Consider the following 17,399-nt stretch of genomic DNA (forward strand, 5'->3'; position numbering starts at 1 on the left):
GTCCTTGATGTCCCTGTCGAGGGAGGGTATCCAACCCTTCACCAAAACATACAATCTTTCTATCAGAAACGATATAAATCAATCTGAAACAACAACAAATAGGAAGGTCAGATCACATCTCGTCCGGAAATAACATATAAACTGTCACTTTACATTTTTTACTGTTTTGGTCTTTTTTGGATTTTTTTTTTTTTTTACTGTTTTTTGTACTTTTTTGTTTTTAAATAAATTTATTTTTGGCTTTTTCTTGGTTATACACTATTTTTGTTTGGTTTTACACTTTCTCTTTAATTGTTTTTGGTCCTGGGACCTCAGGACAAGCGGGCTCTAGATTTCCCACCTAACCCTCCGGCCCCCGGAATTTTCGGTGTTAACTAAGTTAAAAAGCTAAATTGTACTAGACGGAGGGTACGCACCTTCCCCCTAGTACAACAACGGTCATTAAGGCCTCTAACTCGGGCATACGCCCGGAGCGGAGGGTACGTCGCTGAAACGCTTGCTGATCATGATGGTTTCATGCCTTTAACAGGCCCACCCAGGAGCGCCATAAAAACGTCTATGTAACATTCGCCCAAATACTACACAGCGACGGAGCGTAGGAAAAGTACCTATTAACGACTGGCAGGCGTCAGTTACCTTAATCCTACTCGTTTTTCACCGTCTCGACCTTGCCAGTTGATTTTCTGGTCTTTTTAGGGCAAAGTAAAAAGTTACCATTTTTAGGCCATCAGTCAAAGGACTTTTGATCAGCTTTCGTTTACATGCGAACACAACCACATAGCTGAGTCTCGGATCCTCAGACTACATGATTGTCATTAAAAACACGGCTCAAACAACCTATTTTAACATGTTTTTGTGTGACAGTTCTATATTAAATCCATTGGAGATGGATTGACCCTTTCCTCTTTCTAGCTACTCATACTCTGAAATATTAAACAATAACGGTGTTAATTAAGATCTATGACATTACAGCAGCTATACAGTCAGTCTACACAGTCCCTTCACATAGAACAGTCTCTGGGGGACCAAGCCTCCGCTCCCGTAATATTCCCGAGATAACGCTCTTATCTCTTATAATTCGTGTCCCGGGAGGGTCCCGTGGTGTATTTCTTCCCCCACTCAAGCCTCCTTCTCCACCAATATCTGTTAACAAGTGTCTTATCGTGCGTTGTTGCCACGATAAGAGGCTTCGTGTTTTCCGTCTCTGGTACGACTGTTTTTCACAATATCTGTCGTTGTTCTTATTTTTGTCACTTTTTCAGTCAAAATTACCGTTTTTCGTATTTCTGAGAAATATTCTTCTTCCAATCGAAATTTTAAAAATAAAAATTCCAGAATATTCCGACCCTCCTTCGCAATACTTTTTTATCAATAAGGCCTTTAATCGTTCTTTTTTACGTCGCCGGAAGGTTGTGCTGTGTCATCTGGCAGAATGGCACAAATTTTCTTTTTTTATAGCGTTTCGTTTTTCAAAAATCACGAAAATTCGGTTTTTGTACCAAATTAGTTCCAACCCTTTCTGAACTAAACTCAACCAATTATACCTATTATACTAGCACAGTTACGATGTAACTCACTAATTTAGCGCTTTTTTCCGTTCAAAAAATATCGATATCTCAAAATTCGCGATTTGTGGGGGGATCAAAATATCGCTATTTTGACCCTAAACACCGGTCCGCTTACTGTGATCTTCGCTGAAAAACGATATAAGGGTATTAATATAGGGTATATAAGTAATAATACTAGTAATACTATACCCCTCCGGGTTTGTTCAATATCAAACTGAAGGTGCTTAACTCGGAAATTTGCAGTTCGGTGAAGGGTCACTACAGTGCAGCACTGTCGAGCCCCCCACAGAATACTATCTTACTTTTTGTACCAAAAGGGATACAAAACTTGTTAACGATACCCAACAGTCGATTGTTGTCGTTGAGCCCTATCTTGTTGCTCCTTGTACTGCTTACCGGATCAGTCTTCTCCCAAGACCCTTCCGGATTGAGCGCAAATCAGCAGACCCTTCCGGATTGAGCGCAAATTAGCATTAACGTGCTTAAATACTCAAATAACCCTACAGTACAAGCCTCACAAACGGGCCACAAAAATGATCGTATTGATATTCATTGATATAAATGCCTGTAACAACAATATATCTATCAACACAACAACAAACGAGAGGGTCGGATCACATCTTGTCTGGGGGGATGATTTCTCCTGGTTTTTTACTTTTTTACTGTTTTTGGTTTTTTCGGTTATTTTTTTAATGTTTTTTGTTTTTCTTGGGTACTATACTGCTTTTTGTTTGGTTTCTTGTATATCTTTAAGTGTTTTTGGTCACAGACCTCTCAGGGAACGAGGGGACGGCCAATCCCCCCACCCTTCCTTGAACGTGAATTTTCGGTCTTAACTACGTTAAGAAGCTATTCACGGTAATCCGGAAGGCTTCCGCGTTCCGAACTACCCTTCCGCCCGGCGGTTAGGGCCTATTAAGGGCGTTATTATGAGCATCCGCTCGGCGCGGAGTGCTCGTTAACGGTTCTGCCGGTCATGAGGTTAAAAAAGAATAACACCCAGGAGCGCCATAAAAACGTCTGTGTAACATTCACCCGGAAGTACATATCGACGGAAAATAAAGCTAGGTTCTAAAACGACTGGCCAACGTCTAAACAGAGCTCTAAATGCTTTTCACCGTCTCTACCAAAGCCAGTTCTTTTGGTGGTCTTTTCAACATCGGGTCGACAAAAACGTTACTGTTCTCCGGCTTCGACTAGAACGCTCAAATTAACTTACTTACATGCAAAATTAGACCTTGAGGTCACTCCTTAAAACAGGGCTTTTACTACGTATTATAATACTTTTGTTTTTGTTCAGTAGATTAAAATCATCATCTCCATCGAACCAACGGATCAACCCTTTCCCCCAACTCCTAGCTTCTCATCTTCGTAAAATGAATTCAGATATTAAATAAATTCAATTCAAGACATAACCGGGAAGCTAAAAGTTTATATAAAACAGTTTCAGTTCAAATCCCGAGACCCCTCCGGATTCCTTTATCCGGGGAAATAACAACCTTATCTTCCTTCCGGAAGGCTGTTTTTCTACCCTTCACCGTTGTTGTGAACGGCCTTGCAACGATTGCAGCGACACAATCGTTGCAACTCGGAACGGTCTCTGCTAACTCTGCAATTCGTTGTTGTTTTTCTGTCGCAATTCTCATAGTTATCACTATCGCAACTATTGTTGTTCTGAGTTTCTTCTGGTTTTTCTCCAAAATGGCGGTTTTTGGCGTTTCTCAGAAGTGCGACTTCTCAGTTCGAATTTTTAAAATTTCAAAATACCAGAATATCTTGACCTTCGCCGTTTGACTAATCGTCCCAATAACGTCACTAATCTCTCAAAACTGTCAATTCGGAAGGCTAGCTGCTAACTATTCGAAATCGCCGAATCTGCATTTTGTCCATTCTGGTCGAATGTCACACTGTGATCCAGCTTAAAGTTTTCCCTTTGATCCCATATTTGGATATTGTGTTCAATAGTCTTTTATGGGGAACGCTATCAAAAGCTTTTTGGAAGTCAATGTACACTATGTCTACCTCAAAACCCTTGTCCAGTTCCGCAGTCCAGTCATCGAGCGCTTTTAATAACTGGAGAGTCGTTGATCGACCTGGTAAGAAACCATACTGTTTGTCTGATAAGATGTTGTTTTGTCTCAAAAAGTCAAACAGGTGCCTTCTTATCACTTTTTCCATTATTTTGCAATAAATTGATGTGAGGCTAACAGGTCTGTAATTGTTTGGGTCACTTTTTGCGTCTTTTTTGTGAATCGCTGTTATATTTGCGCATTTCCAATCTTCGGGTATTTCTCCCTTATCCCAGGAGTTTTGCATTATAGAACACAGTAATTCAGCTAATTCATATCGGCATTCGTTCAAAATCTTTGGCTTACGTCTGTATCTCTCTCTCACTCTCTCTCTCTCTCTCTCTCTCTCTCTCTCTCTGGTTCGACGATAATCAGACAACTTATGATTTTTTTGTAATACTTTTTGTTCCTTTTTTCAGTATCAAGATATTTCACAAAAACTAAGCTAAATTCTAAACAGCACTTTTATTACCCAAGATTGTTAAGAACCTTATTAGTTTTATTTCAGTTCGAAATGTTGAAATGGGTCGACTGAATTCTGTGATACCTTGTTTAATAGTATTTGAGTCTCTGAATAGCCGTGTAATGCATGGTGGAAGAAATGAATAGCCATCAGCATGACATAAAAAGTATAGCCATATTAGATGCCGGATCACAGTATGGAAAGTTAATCGACCGAAAGTTGCGCGAATTGAGCATCAGAACTGTTTTTCTTGATTTTGATTTTACAGCGGAGGAAATAGTAAACGAAAATGTTCAAGGTGTTATCATTTCGGGCGGACCTGGTACGGTTATTCTTGAAGATCAAGAATTTAAAAGACTAAACGGTGACAGAATTTTGAAACTCGGCGTTCCAGTCCTTGGAATATGTTTCGGCATGCAACTTTTGAATAAATTGTTTGGTGGAGTAGTTGAGAGAACCGCACTTCGAGAAGATGGAGAATGTGAGATCGAAATCAATACAGATTGCCCTCTCTTCTCTGGCTTGGATAGTAAGCAAACGGTACTGCTTACCCATGGGGATACATGCACCAACGTAGGAGGTGAATTGAAAATTGTTGGAAAACACGGGGATACCATTTCTGCATTGTCTTACGAATCTGCTAAATTCTACGGCGTGCAGTTTCACCCTGAAACGGATCTAACACCAAATGGAAAAGTGATTTTTAAAAATTTTTGTAAAATTTGTGGAGTTGAGCCAGATTACACCCTCACCTCTCGTTTGAAGGTAAGCAACTATTTATTTTTTGAAAATACTTATTCTGCAGAACAATACCAATTTATCTATTTTGATGGTTAATTTCATCGTAAATTTAAGTTGACAAAATAATTTGTTTAAAGGATTCTTATTGCGAAAAAATTAATCAATATTTTCATTTTTTTGGTGTAAGGTACCCTTCTTTTTACCCACTCAGAATATGAAAAATCAAATCATGATAGGAATCAATGATATAAGCTTTTTTTTTTCAAGCTAGCTTTAATTGTTTATATTATGTTAAATTTATTGCATAGAACTAAGCGGAAAAAAAACAAATATAATCTTGGCTCATATCAGAAATATTCATCGATTTTATCATTTTACCTGCCTCCTTTTTCATTTTGTTTAGTTATGTGTTTCCAATGTGATTTTTTTTAGTCCACGATAAAAGAAATAGAGGACAGCGTTGGTCAACGGAACGTAGTGTGTTTAATATCCGGAGGAGTGGACTCAGCGGTGTGTGCCGCGATGCTGCAGAAAGCGATCGGCAAGGAAAAAATTTACCCAGTGCACATCGACAACGGCTTCATGCGACTCAATGAGAGCAAATTGGTGGAAAAAAGTTTGGCCGAAATTGGGGTCACCTTAGAAGTCTACAATGAAGCAAAGAATTTTAGTGTGGCGACTACGAGAATTTTGCAGAAGGTTTGTAAGGAGTGCAGCCTGTATTTAGACAACCGCGTATTTATACTCGTCAGTATTTAGACAAATACTGTATGAACCAATCAGAATCGAGAAAAGACATAAATAATCCAAAATATATAATAATTATTTATTAATTTCTTCTTTGTCTCGATTCTGATTGGTTGAAACAGTATTTGTCTAAACACTGACGAGTCTTGAATACGCGGTTGTCCAAATACTGCTATGTAACGGTTTGTAATTTTTTTTGCGATAAACAAGTGTATTGCACTCGGGTACTAGAATTTTTTCCGTAAACAACTTTGTCCACAGGACTCATCGATTCCTGGTAGTACCTTAGTTCATAACCAATTCAAATATCCTACTGTCTCCTGCGCATTTAGCCTGGAGGTAACGAATGCGCCTGGGAGGCACAGGTCTTGCGGTCGAATCTGACGAGGACCTGTTTTTTTCAAACGGTAAAAATTCCGGTTCAAAAAAATTTCGGCTTCTTATTTGTCTGCTTGTTTTGTCGGCTTAGTTACAAGAGCTAAAAATCTTTTATATTTGGTACAAACAAATTTCGCTGTAGTTGCTTAGTGTCTTAGCATTTAAAAAAATCCGGCCAAATCGAAATTTGCTTTTTACATTGGTTGTAAGATTACCAACTCGATTTGATAAAATTTAGTTTTTTTTTTTTTTCAATTGTTTTGTCTGTTTTTTTTCGACCTAGTCGGTTTCGGCTTATTTTCTGTCTACTTAGTGGACCCTTATTGCATCGTTTGATGGCCGAAAATAGTTTCCGTACGTGTTTTCTGAGGGGAAAGGCGGACTCATAGTTTTTTAAATGAATTTTTTCATTTTTTTTGTTTCGGTATGAAGGGCTACTGCTGAGGTTTTTTCTATTTTGTTACTGCTTGATTATTTGTGTTCCGATGCCAATTTTGCATTCTGGTATATTGCATTTTTTTCAAAACAATTTTCATGCATTTTGATAGATTGGGTGTATGTATAGTTATAAAACATCGATATTACTTTTTTTGCTGATAATTTTTCGGGTTTGGATTCAGCTCTCGGTTTAGCTTCCGAATTGTGTATACCACCTTAATTTCAGCACCTATATGGCTTTCGTGGATACTATTTGGGCAGCATATTTTCCAATAATATTTTGCCGAACAATTTTGGTTGAATTTCAGCTAATTGGCTGTCGGCGTTAATTCTGTCGGCTTATTAACCTAATATTTTGCCTCCTACAAAATTTCGATATTGTTCATGAAAGTCGACAGCTGAATTTAAGCTAATTGGCTGTCGGCTTTGATTCTGTCGGCTTATTTACCTAATATTTTGTCTCCTAAAAAATTTCGATATTGTTCATGAGATCGTTAAGACTTTGGCCCCAAATTTAAATTTTTAAATGCTCCTTGAAACTTGGAATTCTTTTAAAAACTTTAATAAACTTAAACATAGAAAAATTGATTTTCATTTTTTTGTTTCTAGTCGTTTCTTCTACGCTTACAACTTTCGAAGTCCTCTTCAGTGTCTTGCTGTCTTAATCTTTTGCCTGTTGTATCGCAAGTGGTGCGAAGCTCAGTTCGCATCTTTGTACGTATTTTAGCTGTAAAATTGAAGTTTTTCATGGTTTCAACCAGGATGACCGCATGGTACGTTCTAGTACTTTTATGGTTCCTGAATTTTCAAAAGTAGTTTTTTTAAGGGACCTCGCTTCGATCACGGTTTTACCAATCGTCGTTTCAGATGAATGGGTAAATGTAAGGCAAACGACTCTTTGCTTGTAAAATTTGCGTGGGCATTACGAATTCCCGGTGACCAATACCAAGTCGACCCTTATAAATGAAAAAGATGCTCCGTGGAATCATTCCTTCAAGTTGCTACTTTGTGATCTGAATTTTTGTTCGATTTTGTAAATTTCTGTTCTTAACTTTTTGTTCCTGAAAGTATCTTTGTAATGACTTGGTTTTTTTGAAAATTCTTCAAAGTACTTTTATTCAAATCGAGAATGTGGTCACCCTGGTTTGAACCTCGAAATTTTAAAGTGTCAATGAAGTCAGTTGATGACAATTATAAAGGCCGAGATGATTTTTTGTAGGAATTTTAACACCCTCATCTTTGATTTTTAATTTCTTTACACAAGCAAAGCTTGTGCGATAGTATGAATTCTCTTTTTTTACGACCTAAGTCGCAAATATTTTTTGTGTGATTTGAAAAGCAAAAATCATTTGTTTAAAAGTTTGTTGGAGCTGTCGTGTAGAAAATCCAAGTTTAATATTTTAATCACTCAAAATTGTCTGGAAGATGTAAGTTGATTTTTTTGTCGGCTTTGTTCGATTACGACTCAATTGTTGTCGACTTACTTGCCTTGCCGTTTAACTAGTTCTGTAATTTTTTGCTAGATTCTTTGATACATTTTTTCTTCATATTCATGAGGGTAATTATATTCCATGGTCTTCTGGTTTTTGTATTCTTCAAAATTTTCTCTAAGAAATAAAACGTTTTCTGAATTTTGCTGCCAGACATTTTTTGGCAAATAAATAAAGTTTTTTTTCGGTTGCATGGTTTCTAATTTTTTCATTCTAAAAGTGCGTGAAACTAGATTTAGTTTGAATTAGTTAGGTGTGTCTTAGGTTTAAGTAATTTCGTTTTTTTTTCGACATTTTGTCTACAGAGGAATATCGCGGCAAGTTCTGCAGGAGATTTAGGCGCGTGGTTCTTTCCGGCTGAAGTTTTTGAAAACCTTTCATGATTTTTTTGTTTCCGTTTTTTGCGTTTTTTGTTGTTTCTTTTTTGTTGCTATCTAGCTCTATTACCGTTGCGTATAAATATCTTAACTGATAATGTAATTGTGTTATTTTTGTAGGGTTTCAGAGTTTTTTTTTCCAGATTTTCTGCAAGTTTTTTGTGTTAATTGTTTGTAATTTTTGCATTCATGAATTTGAATTTTTTTTTTCATTTCGATCTTATACTATAGCGGATAAGGTCTTTATCCTCGATTATTCTTATTGGATATGCAGATTGTTTGTTGCAAGATTTATTGAGCAGTTTTTGCGAAGTTTTAGGAGTTTTCCTATCTCAATTTTTTGACCGAAGTGTTTTCTTATCGTTTTCATCTATTGGTTATCAGAAAAACATGGATGGAGTTAAGCCCAAATCCTTCTTTTGTGTTTTGAAGGTAATTGACTTCTATAGCGATTGCAATAAAAAATTTTCTGGTTTTTGAGCCTACGATTTAAAAAAATGTATTCATGTTTTTCAATTTTCGTTTAAGACCTATTATCTTGTGATTTCTACAGCTTAAGTGTTTATCGCAAGTGGTGCGAAGCTCAGTTTCGCCTCTGTGTCCCAAAAATTAAATCAGTAATATTTTTCCCCAGTCCAAGTGTTCAACGAAACAATTACAGCTCTCTGTTGGCTATATTTATCTAGTTTCAGAAATGTCAGAAATCTTTTTCTTTGTTTATCTTAGTTTTGATTGACACTTTTCCAACTGTTTGTTGGCTACATTTTTCAACTTTGTAAAACTGTGTAATTTTTTCATTTATTGAGCTTGAGTTGATTTTGTTTAGGACGACACATATCGCGCGTGCACGCAGTTGAATCGCACGATACACCCGGAAGAAAAGCGACAGATAATAGGCGACTGCTTCATCTCGGTGTTCAACAAGATCCTCGTGGATAAGGGCCTGGACATCGCCAACACACTGTTGTGCCAGGGAACCCTCAGACCGGACCTGATAGAGAGTGGATCGGCCTATGCCAGCTCGAAATGCGACCGAATTAAAACTCATCACAACGATACAGATTTGGGTTAGCTTTTGGGCCAGCATTTTGATTGTTAATGAATTGTGGTCTGTCTACGCAAATTTTGTCCCCACAAAGTTAGTGACGTTTTTTCGCCCCTCACGCTTTTGAACCCTTTTATCTGACACACTAAGTTCGAGAAAGATTCTCATACTTCAATTTTTTACAATGTTTTGCTCACACAAATGCAGAAAAAGTGTGTCAATTACGTAAAGACAATCGGCTCAAGGTGTTCAATAAGCGTTTTCAAAAACCTGTCTTAATGGCAGTGATAAAATAAGTTGAATGATAATATTCTCAATGAATGAATGTATAATTTATCCTCAGTGTGATATACATATAACCAATAAAGCATTTATAATTCAGGCAATTAGTGGGGGAGTCCAGTGCTTCAAATTGAAAGTTTGCATTTTTTAGTTCGATCTTTACGTGCACGTGGGAAAGTGATCGAACCTCTGAAAGACTTCCACAAAGATGAAGTTCGACAAATTGGAGCAGAACTGAAGTTGTCTTGTTCGATTCTGCAGAGGCATCCTTTTCCAGGCCCAGGATTGGCCATTAGAATTCTGTGTGCTGAAGGCCCGAATTTGGGCACAGATTTCATAGAAACACAAGTAATTCTAAACAAACTAGCTTCATACAACGACGCCAAAACGCGTCCTTTTCTACTGTTTAATAAAATAATAGAAGTGCTCTCTAAGTCAGAACTGGAGACTCTAGACAAGATCACGGGCTCTTGCAAGTACAAGGCGACCTTGCTTCCCATAAGTACTGTAGGCGTTCAAGGCGACGCCAGAACATACAGCTATTGCGCAGCATTCTCCTGCGGCAGTCGCACTGACAGCTCAGGTCCAGATCAGCAGTTGACGGGAATCGCTTCCAGTAAATCCAACATTAACTGGGATCACTTGTTTTTCCTGGCCAGGATCATCCCAAGATGCTGTCACAACATTAACAGAGTTACTTATGTGTTTGGCGGAGAAGTGTCCTACCCTATTCATGACATCACGGTTACTTATCTGGACACTCCGACCATAGATCTTCTGAGAACGGCCGATGATCTTGCGACCACGTCGCTCAAAATGGGCAACTGTTTGAGCAGCGTCAGTCAAATGCCAGTAGTGCTAGTTCCAATCCATTTCGACCGTGATCCAGTGAAACGACTGGCCTCAACCAAAAGGTCAGTCGTTCTACGCACCTTCAAGACTCAAGATTTCATGACGGGAGTACCAGCGCGACCAGGAAAGGACATCGCGGAATCGGTGCTGAATAAAATCGACCAGGCCATCCTGAAGCTTCCTGGAATATCGCGGGTGATGTATGATTTGACCTCAAAGCCACCGGCCACCACTGAATGGGAGTAGTGAACTCGGATTTGAGATCAGTTTTGAAATTATTAACACGAGTTATGAGGAAAATCTGCTGCCCATTTTAATGTCAACCGAAGCCGCTGTATTGGTTCACAGGAAGTTAAATTATGTAGAAATGCGTAATCAATGAATTGACCATTTAACTGATTATACTAAATTGTAAAGAATATTCACGCACCACGGATACTCTCAAGTAGTCTTTTATTTAATTTCTCGATTTCATTAAAAAACATTGTGAAATGGTGGTTACGTGGTGTTAACTCAATATCATGTCAATTGTATGAAGCAATTGGTTTATCCATTCGTTTGACATTCGATTCAATGCTGGTTTCATCGTCTTTTTTGATGTCAAATATAAAGGACGTAATTCAACCTATTTTTATTTCCCGCCTATTCGTTTGAATAAAGTTTTGTCATTTCTTCCTTTTTAGAAGTCAATTATACATGCACTGCTATGCATCAGAAGTAAGAACAACTGCCAGGTATTTGAAAATTCAATTGCATGTGTTTCCCACAAAAGGAAATTTTTGGGGGTTGCCGTTGTAAAAATACGACCCTCTCTCATGTTTTTACTCTTGCGAAATAGTGTATTAGTACGAATTTTCTTTTTTTTTCCAACCTAAGTCGCAAATAAAGGTGCTACTTTTGGTGGCGCTTTTAAATCGGCATGCTCTGCGGTACCAGTATTATGTCATATATGCTTTGACATTTGATTAGTAAAAATTTAACGCAGTTGATGCATTTTTAATTCATCAAATGAACCGAAAAAAAGTTATTTGTTTCAAACTGCAGTAAAATGATAAAAGCTCGATTTCAATTTCAGCAATTTTCCAAATCAACGTATCTCGCAATTTTTTTGAAATGCATTATTTATACATAATTGGGCTTTAGACTTTCCGATCTATTACCTGCAAAATTGAGTCTTTTTGTATTTGGTGCTACTTTTGCTGCATCGAATTGGCAATTTATTAGCATATTTTTCGGCGTTATTTGTGGCTAGTTTTTAGGGGTTCAGGCATCCGTGGCTGAGTAATTAGTGCGTGAGTCTCAATTTTGGTAGGTCGCAGATTAAAATCGGACACGAAACCGAGATTTTGCTAATTCTAGGCTTATATCTACTTTTTCTTATTCCACTTGATAGAGCTGCTTTTTGGTCGTGTTCTCGCTAGTGTTTGCAAAGCGCAGCTTTGCCTTTGTGTAATTTTTGAATTGTTGTTTCGCCAAGGGATTCAAGTTGTTCCCTTTGCATAATCATGGAACACCACAAAACAGCGGCAAAATATAGACATATTGCGTGCGATAGTCCGAACCTACAATTGCTCTGAGATTGCTGTGTTAGTGCCACGGAATTTTTAAAAATTTTCCATGGTCTATCTCGAAGCTTGTCTCAACCACGGAAACAAGAAAGTAACTTCGTCTTCAGGTATGCTTTAGTTTTTTTCCCTTTTTTTCAGCTTAAAGTCAGGTACCACAAATATTTATTAGAGTGAGTCTGAAAGCTTTTTATGACATGATTCGAGGGCTATTGATAATTTTCGAAAAGCTTGCCGTGTCGAAAAAAACCGGTTTGAAGTGATTGCTTTTTGTCTCATTTCGAGCGCATAAAGTTTGCTTGATGAAAACTCACTTAAGCCGTGAATAACTTAGTTTTGATCGAGAAAAACAAATTTTCGAAGCTTGATTTAGCGCTTTCTTGGTAAAAACAAACTTTTCAAAAAAAAAATAAAACAAGTATAACCGTTTACTGTGAAAATAGCTCTGAATGTTTCGACCCTAGTCTTAACAAAATTACTTTTTTTTTTCAAATATGTGTCATTTTTTGTGTGGTGTAATTACCCTTGCGATAAGCAAGGGTATTGCAATCGGGCACTAGACTTTTTTCCCGTTAATAATTTTGTTCTCTGGACTCGTGGTACGTTGGTTCATAATGATTTCAAATTTTTTAGTGTCTGCTGCTCACTTAGCATGAAGGTATCGAATACACCTGGGACGGCAATGGTCCTCTGTTCGAATCTAATTAGGATTTTTTTTCAAACGGTAAATATTCCGGTTCAAAAAAGTTCGGCCTATTATTTGTCGGTTTAGTTGCCAGATATAAGAATCGTTTTTTTTTCTGTAAACAAGTTTCACTGTTGTTGCTTTGAGTGTATTAGCATTTTAAAAATCCTGCCGAATCGAAATTTGTTTCAAATATTGGTTGTAATTTTACCAACGCGATTTGTCAATTTTTTTTTCTTTTTTCGTCTTTATCGGGTTAATCATTTTCGGCTTAAACTATATCGACCTAGTTGCCTCTAAATGTGCAGTTTGGGGATCGAAAAAATTTGCTCTGAGGGCAAAAGTGAAATGAATTTTTTTTTATTAGTTCAGAATTTTTTTCAATTTTTTCGGCATGAAAGATTTCTTTTCATTTTTTTCGGCATGAAAGATTTCTTTTCAGGTATTTTCGGCTGTGTTACTTCTTGGCAATTACAAATTCAAAATCAATCAACTATCCGGCGCATCTGGTGTAGAGGTGACAACTGCTTTACACTGCTTTTTTATTGACAAAAACTTTGAAATATTCAAGGTTGTTCGAATCACTACTGAAAGATTTTATATATATAACGCGAACCATTCCGACAAAAAGAAAAAAGATTAAAAAACTAAAAGACATCCGAATACTAAGTTCCTCCGTATTTTTCAAATGTTTGGAATATCTCCCAAAAGTTAGGTGTTTTTTTTATTTTCGTTCCGATCAAATGAAATGGAGAGGAACTTTTTTTTTGTGTGTGTTTAGTTTTTTCTCTTTCTTGTTTTCCACGCAAAGTCAGGTACCACAAAAATAATCGAATGAGTTGAGTGATATATCATATTAAAGCCCTCTCAGTCGTGATTCGAACGACATGGAAAAGTTTTGAAAAATTTCCCAGCTTTGAAAAGAACTTGTTTGTTATTTTTGGTTTTTCGTCCAACTTCGAGCGAATGAGGTGAGCGAGCAGGCTCAGTTTGGTGTTCATCCAAATCCAAAAGCATTTATCGCAAAGAGTCATCGCAATAGGTGGAGGGATATATCATATTCAAGCCGTTACACTCCGTCCTGATTCGAACAAAGTAACAAAAATTCAAACTGTTGTCCGAGTGTCCAGAAAAACTTGTTTGAAATTGGAAGGATAAGCTATGAAATTTTAACTCCAGGAAAATTATTTTTCGAAGGGCTTTCACTGCTATTTTAGGTAAAAACCTTCAAAGTTAAAAAAAGTTCTGGAATAGTTGATTTTTTTAAGTTTTTTTGTTGTCATTTTTTTTTTACTAAAAGCGTTGCTCGATTTGCCTTTTTTTTACCGCGTTTTTCAGACTTTTATATTGTTCGTGATTATTATTTTCTTCGTTTTAGGAAAGTTTATTACGCGGGTCGATGTTTGAGTTTTTCAATTACATTTCTATTGTTAAAAGGAAATTAAAGAAAGGTCACGAAAAGTGTGATCGACTTCCAATTTCACTATCAGATTTTGCAGCGAAATACAAAGTTTACCTATTGATCCAGTTTTTTGAAATTGGAATGATTTTATCTATAAAGTGTCTATCAGATTTTGTTCTGAAAGTTTAAAGAGCTTTAAGGCCATCATTTTTTTCTGTAAAACTTGAAAATTGAGGTTTTGCAAGAAAAACAAGTGTTTTTTTTGTCTCCTGTTTTTAGCGTTCACTGACTCTTTTTTAATTGTCTACTGGCTATGTTTGATATAATCAAATCATTCATTCAATGAAAAATGCTTTCATGGTTTTTGTCTTAATTTCCGTCGGCTCATTTTTCGTTTTTTTTTTTTCAAGTTCAATATATTTTATCTCGTACGCTGTTTTACCAGCTTGCTTTCCAAAGAATGGGTTTTTAATTTTTTTTGAATAACTTTGATTTTCACGGTTTCGGACTATTATATAAGCTTAGTCATTTTTTAACGTTTTGAAGCCAATGTGTTTCGTGCATTTCAGGAGGGATGAGTTTCAAAACCTAATAGCTAAAAGTTTTATGACACCAATTTTTTTGACTTAGTGGGGGGCGATTCAATTTCGTTGCCTCAGTTGCCGATCAGAAATTGATTCTCGATGCTTTAAAGGATTTTTACAAATTTGCTTTATTATTGACATTGCAACCCTAGCTCGTTGATTTCGAGTGCCGGTCGCTCCTTGCTTTTTCACTATTTATGAATTTTGTGCTATAATTGCCAGTCGACATTTTACATCGTCAATTACTACGCAAGTCTTACTATAATTGGCAGCAGTCGTGTTTCTTTGTAAATTTATCAGTTCGGATTTTGAATATTTTAATTTTTTCGATTGTTATGGTTTCGGCTTCTATGCGGGGTTCTAGACTTCTGAAACAGGATTCTAGACTTTACCCCGCAAATGACTTAACCCCGTTCACAGGATGACTGAAAATGGTAGTCATCTCCATCTGTATTTTCTTCTATTAACTGGAAGTTTTTCATCTTGTCTGCATTTAAACTGCCAGTTCTGTTTGAAATTTATTTTTTTTGCGGTTGTTGAGTTACCAACTCCGATTTCAGTATCTCAGTTTTTTTATTGTGTCTGTATTAGATTGATTCTTTGTCTCCACGGTATGAGCGGATAGAACAAAGAATTCAACGGATGAATTGATGTTTTTTTGCCCAGCAAGTTTCAGTTAAAAGCGTAAGTCAAGTTTCTGCTCTTACATTTTGATAATTTTCAATTTTTTCCAATTTACAGTAAGTTTTGAATTGACTTCCATTGATTATTTAGAGCGCTAGTCAAAGTGATGAAACAGCATTGTAGATATTGAAAATTTTCTCCAGTAAAATGTTTCGAACATTTTTGTAATAATCTCGGTTAAGTATATTTTTTTCAATTCACCCGAGTGTTTTAACCGTTTTTCTTCTGAAGCATGACTCGAAAGTAGTGCAAGGCGCTGCTTCCTAATTGTATTATTACACTCGCAATAGCAAAAGTACATTGGAAATGGGTACAAAACATTTTTTCCAAAATCTGGTAATCCTTAACTGGTCATCCATAATTCTCAAAATCTGGTAGTCCTGATCTCTTTACAGTTCTTGAAAAAGTTTCACTAACGTCAACTTCAGGGGGCTTTATTGCAAAGTAAAAACTTTATTTCACTTCGACAATAAAGATGCACGTGCTTAGTTTTAACAACCTAATAGAAACAAACTGCTATAGAAATATAGAAGTAGCTGAATTCGACCTTTTCATGAGGTGGTACAATTTTTATTACACTAGTGATTGCAAGGGTAATGCAATCGGGTACTAGATTTTTTTTCTTAAATAACTTAAGGCACAGAATGGTCAAATTATAAATGGTAAATTTAGGTTCAGTTCTTAATTAATTCTATTTTCTTTGTGTCTCCGGCACATTTGGTCTGGAGGTAACGAATACGCCTGGGTCGGCAAAGGTCTTGGATTCAAATCTGACAGGACCTGTTTTTTTTTAAACGAGAAATATTCCTTTTCACAAAAAAGTTCGTCTCATTATTTGTCTGCTCATGTTTCGTCGGCTGAATTGTCATACTGTTGAATTGTTGCTGTTTTTTGATTTTTCTTGCATTATAGTTACTTTTAGTGTTCGGATTTACCCCAGTTTGGAATTTTACTAACCATGACTTTTTGTTTTATTTTTTTTCGCTTAAAAGTTTTATCTGCCCAAATGATTTCGGTCTATTTTGTTTTATCGGCTTACTGACCTAATTTAGTTTTGTTTCAAGGAAAACAATTTTTTTATGCGCTCTCTGGATTGCACAAAATGCTAAAAATTGTAATAAAAATCTAGTTCTAGATTTTACGGACAGTTTTTTTTCGCCTTTTCTGTTCTTTTTCTTTCGACTTAATAGGTTTTGGCCTATATTATATCGGTTTTATGGCCATATTGCGTCTTTTAAAGCTCGAAAAAAAGTTGCTTAGGCGTGTCTGTGTTTTGAGGGCGAGGGGGACTTATTAACTTAAGTCTTGTTGATTTTTTTTCATTCTAAAGGGTTTCTGCCAAGGTATTTTTTCGGTTTTGGCACCATTTAGCAAATTCTTTTCCGACGCTTATTTCACATACCATTTTCCTGGCTTTTTTTAAATTTGAAAACTAGCCTTATTTTTTTGAAAGATCTAGTTTTTTCGACATTTTCGAATTTTTTTGATTTTTCAGCTTTGCCTTTGTGTCATAGGTGGGGTTCGATAACAATGCACACATACATACATACACATACAACTTCTTCATTTTTTATCTATATTTTTAGGCAATCTTTTAAATCAAGATTTGCGTTTGTGGTTCCATTTTTCCGAACATTTGGAAAGTTTGGTGGAACTTTGTATTCGGGTGTGTTTTAGTTTTTTATTCTTTTTTTTTGTTTTCAGCTACGGCAAATAATCATCGGAATGGGTCGAGTGATGTATCCTATTGAAGCCGTTTCAGTCGTGATTCGAACGACGAAAAAATTAATTTAAGCTGGGAAAACTTAATTTTACTTGAGTAAAATTAATTTTTTGAATTTTTAGCTCCAATTTGGGAATCAAATCTTCAAGATTCAAAAAATTTCAGCAAAAAAAAAATTTTTTTTTGAAGTTTAAGAATTTAACGATTTGGCTTTTTGTTTTTCTAGTCATTTTTCTATAGAAACTGTTTTTCAATTGGCCTATTTTACTATGACTTTTGAATATGCCTAATCTCTTTAATTCCTTT

At 36.3% G+C, this 17,399-nt stretch overlaps 1 protein-coding gene across 1 annotated transcript; it reads left to right on the top strand.

The window, feature by feature from the left end:
• Nucleotides 1-4,137: 4,137 nt before the first annotated feature.
• LOC134840079 (GMP synthase [glutamine-hydrolyzing]-like) lies at nucleotides 4,138-11,122 on the top strand. Its single transcript, XM_063855760.1, has 4 exons — nucleotides 4,138-4,865; nucleotides 5,274-5,540; nucleotides 9,098-9,338; nucleotides 9,750-11,122. The coding sequence occupies exons 1-4, from the start codon at nucleotides 4,227-4,229 to the stop codon at nucleotides 10,694-10,696; spliced, it is 2,094 nt and encodes a 697-aa protein (XP_063711830.1). The 5' UTR covers nucleotides 4,138-4,226; the 3' UTR covers nucleotides 10,697-11,122.
• The last annotated feature ends 6,277 nt before the right edge of the window (nucleotides 11,123-17,399 follow it).

This window comes from Symsagittifera roscoffensis, chromosome 2, assembly GCF_963678635.1.
Source record: "Symsagittifera roscoffensis chromosome 2, txSymRosc1.1, whole genome shotgun sequence".
NCBI classification, from domain to species: Eukaryota; Metazoa; Xenacoelomorpha; order Acoela; family Convolutidae; genus Symsagittifera; species Symsagittifera roscoffensis.

Coding starts and splice junctions, on each gene's coding strand:
- LOC134840079 (XM_063855760.1), top strand. CDS start 4,227: ATGGTGGAAGAAATGAATAGCCATCAGCATGACATAAAAAGTATAGCC. Junction 5,541..9,097: donor CTACGAGAATTTTGCAGAAG/GTTTGTAAGGAG, acceptor GATTTTGTTTAG/GACGACACATATCGCGCGTG. Junction 9,339..9,749: donor TCACAACGATACAGATTTGG/GTTAGCTTTTGG, acceptor TGCATTTTTTAG/TTCGATCTTTACGTGCACGT.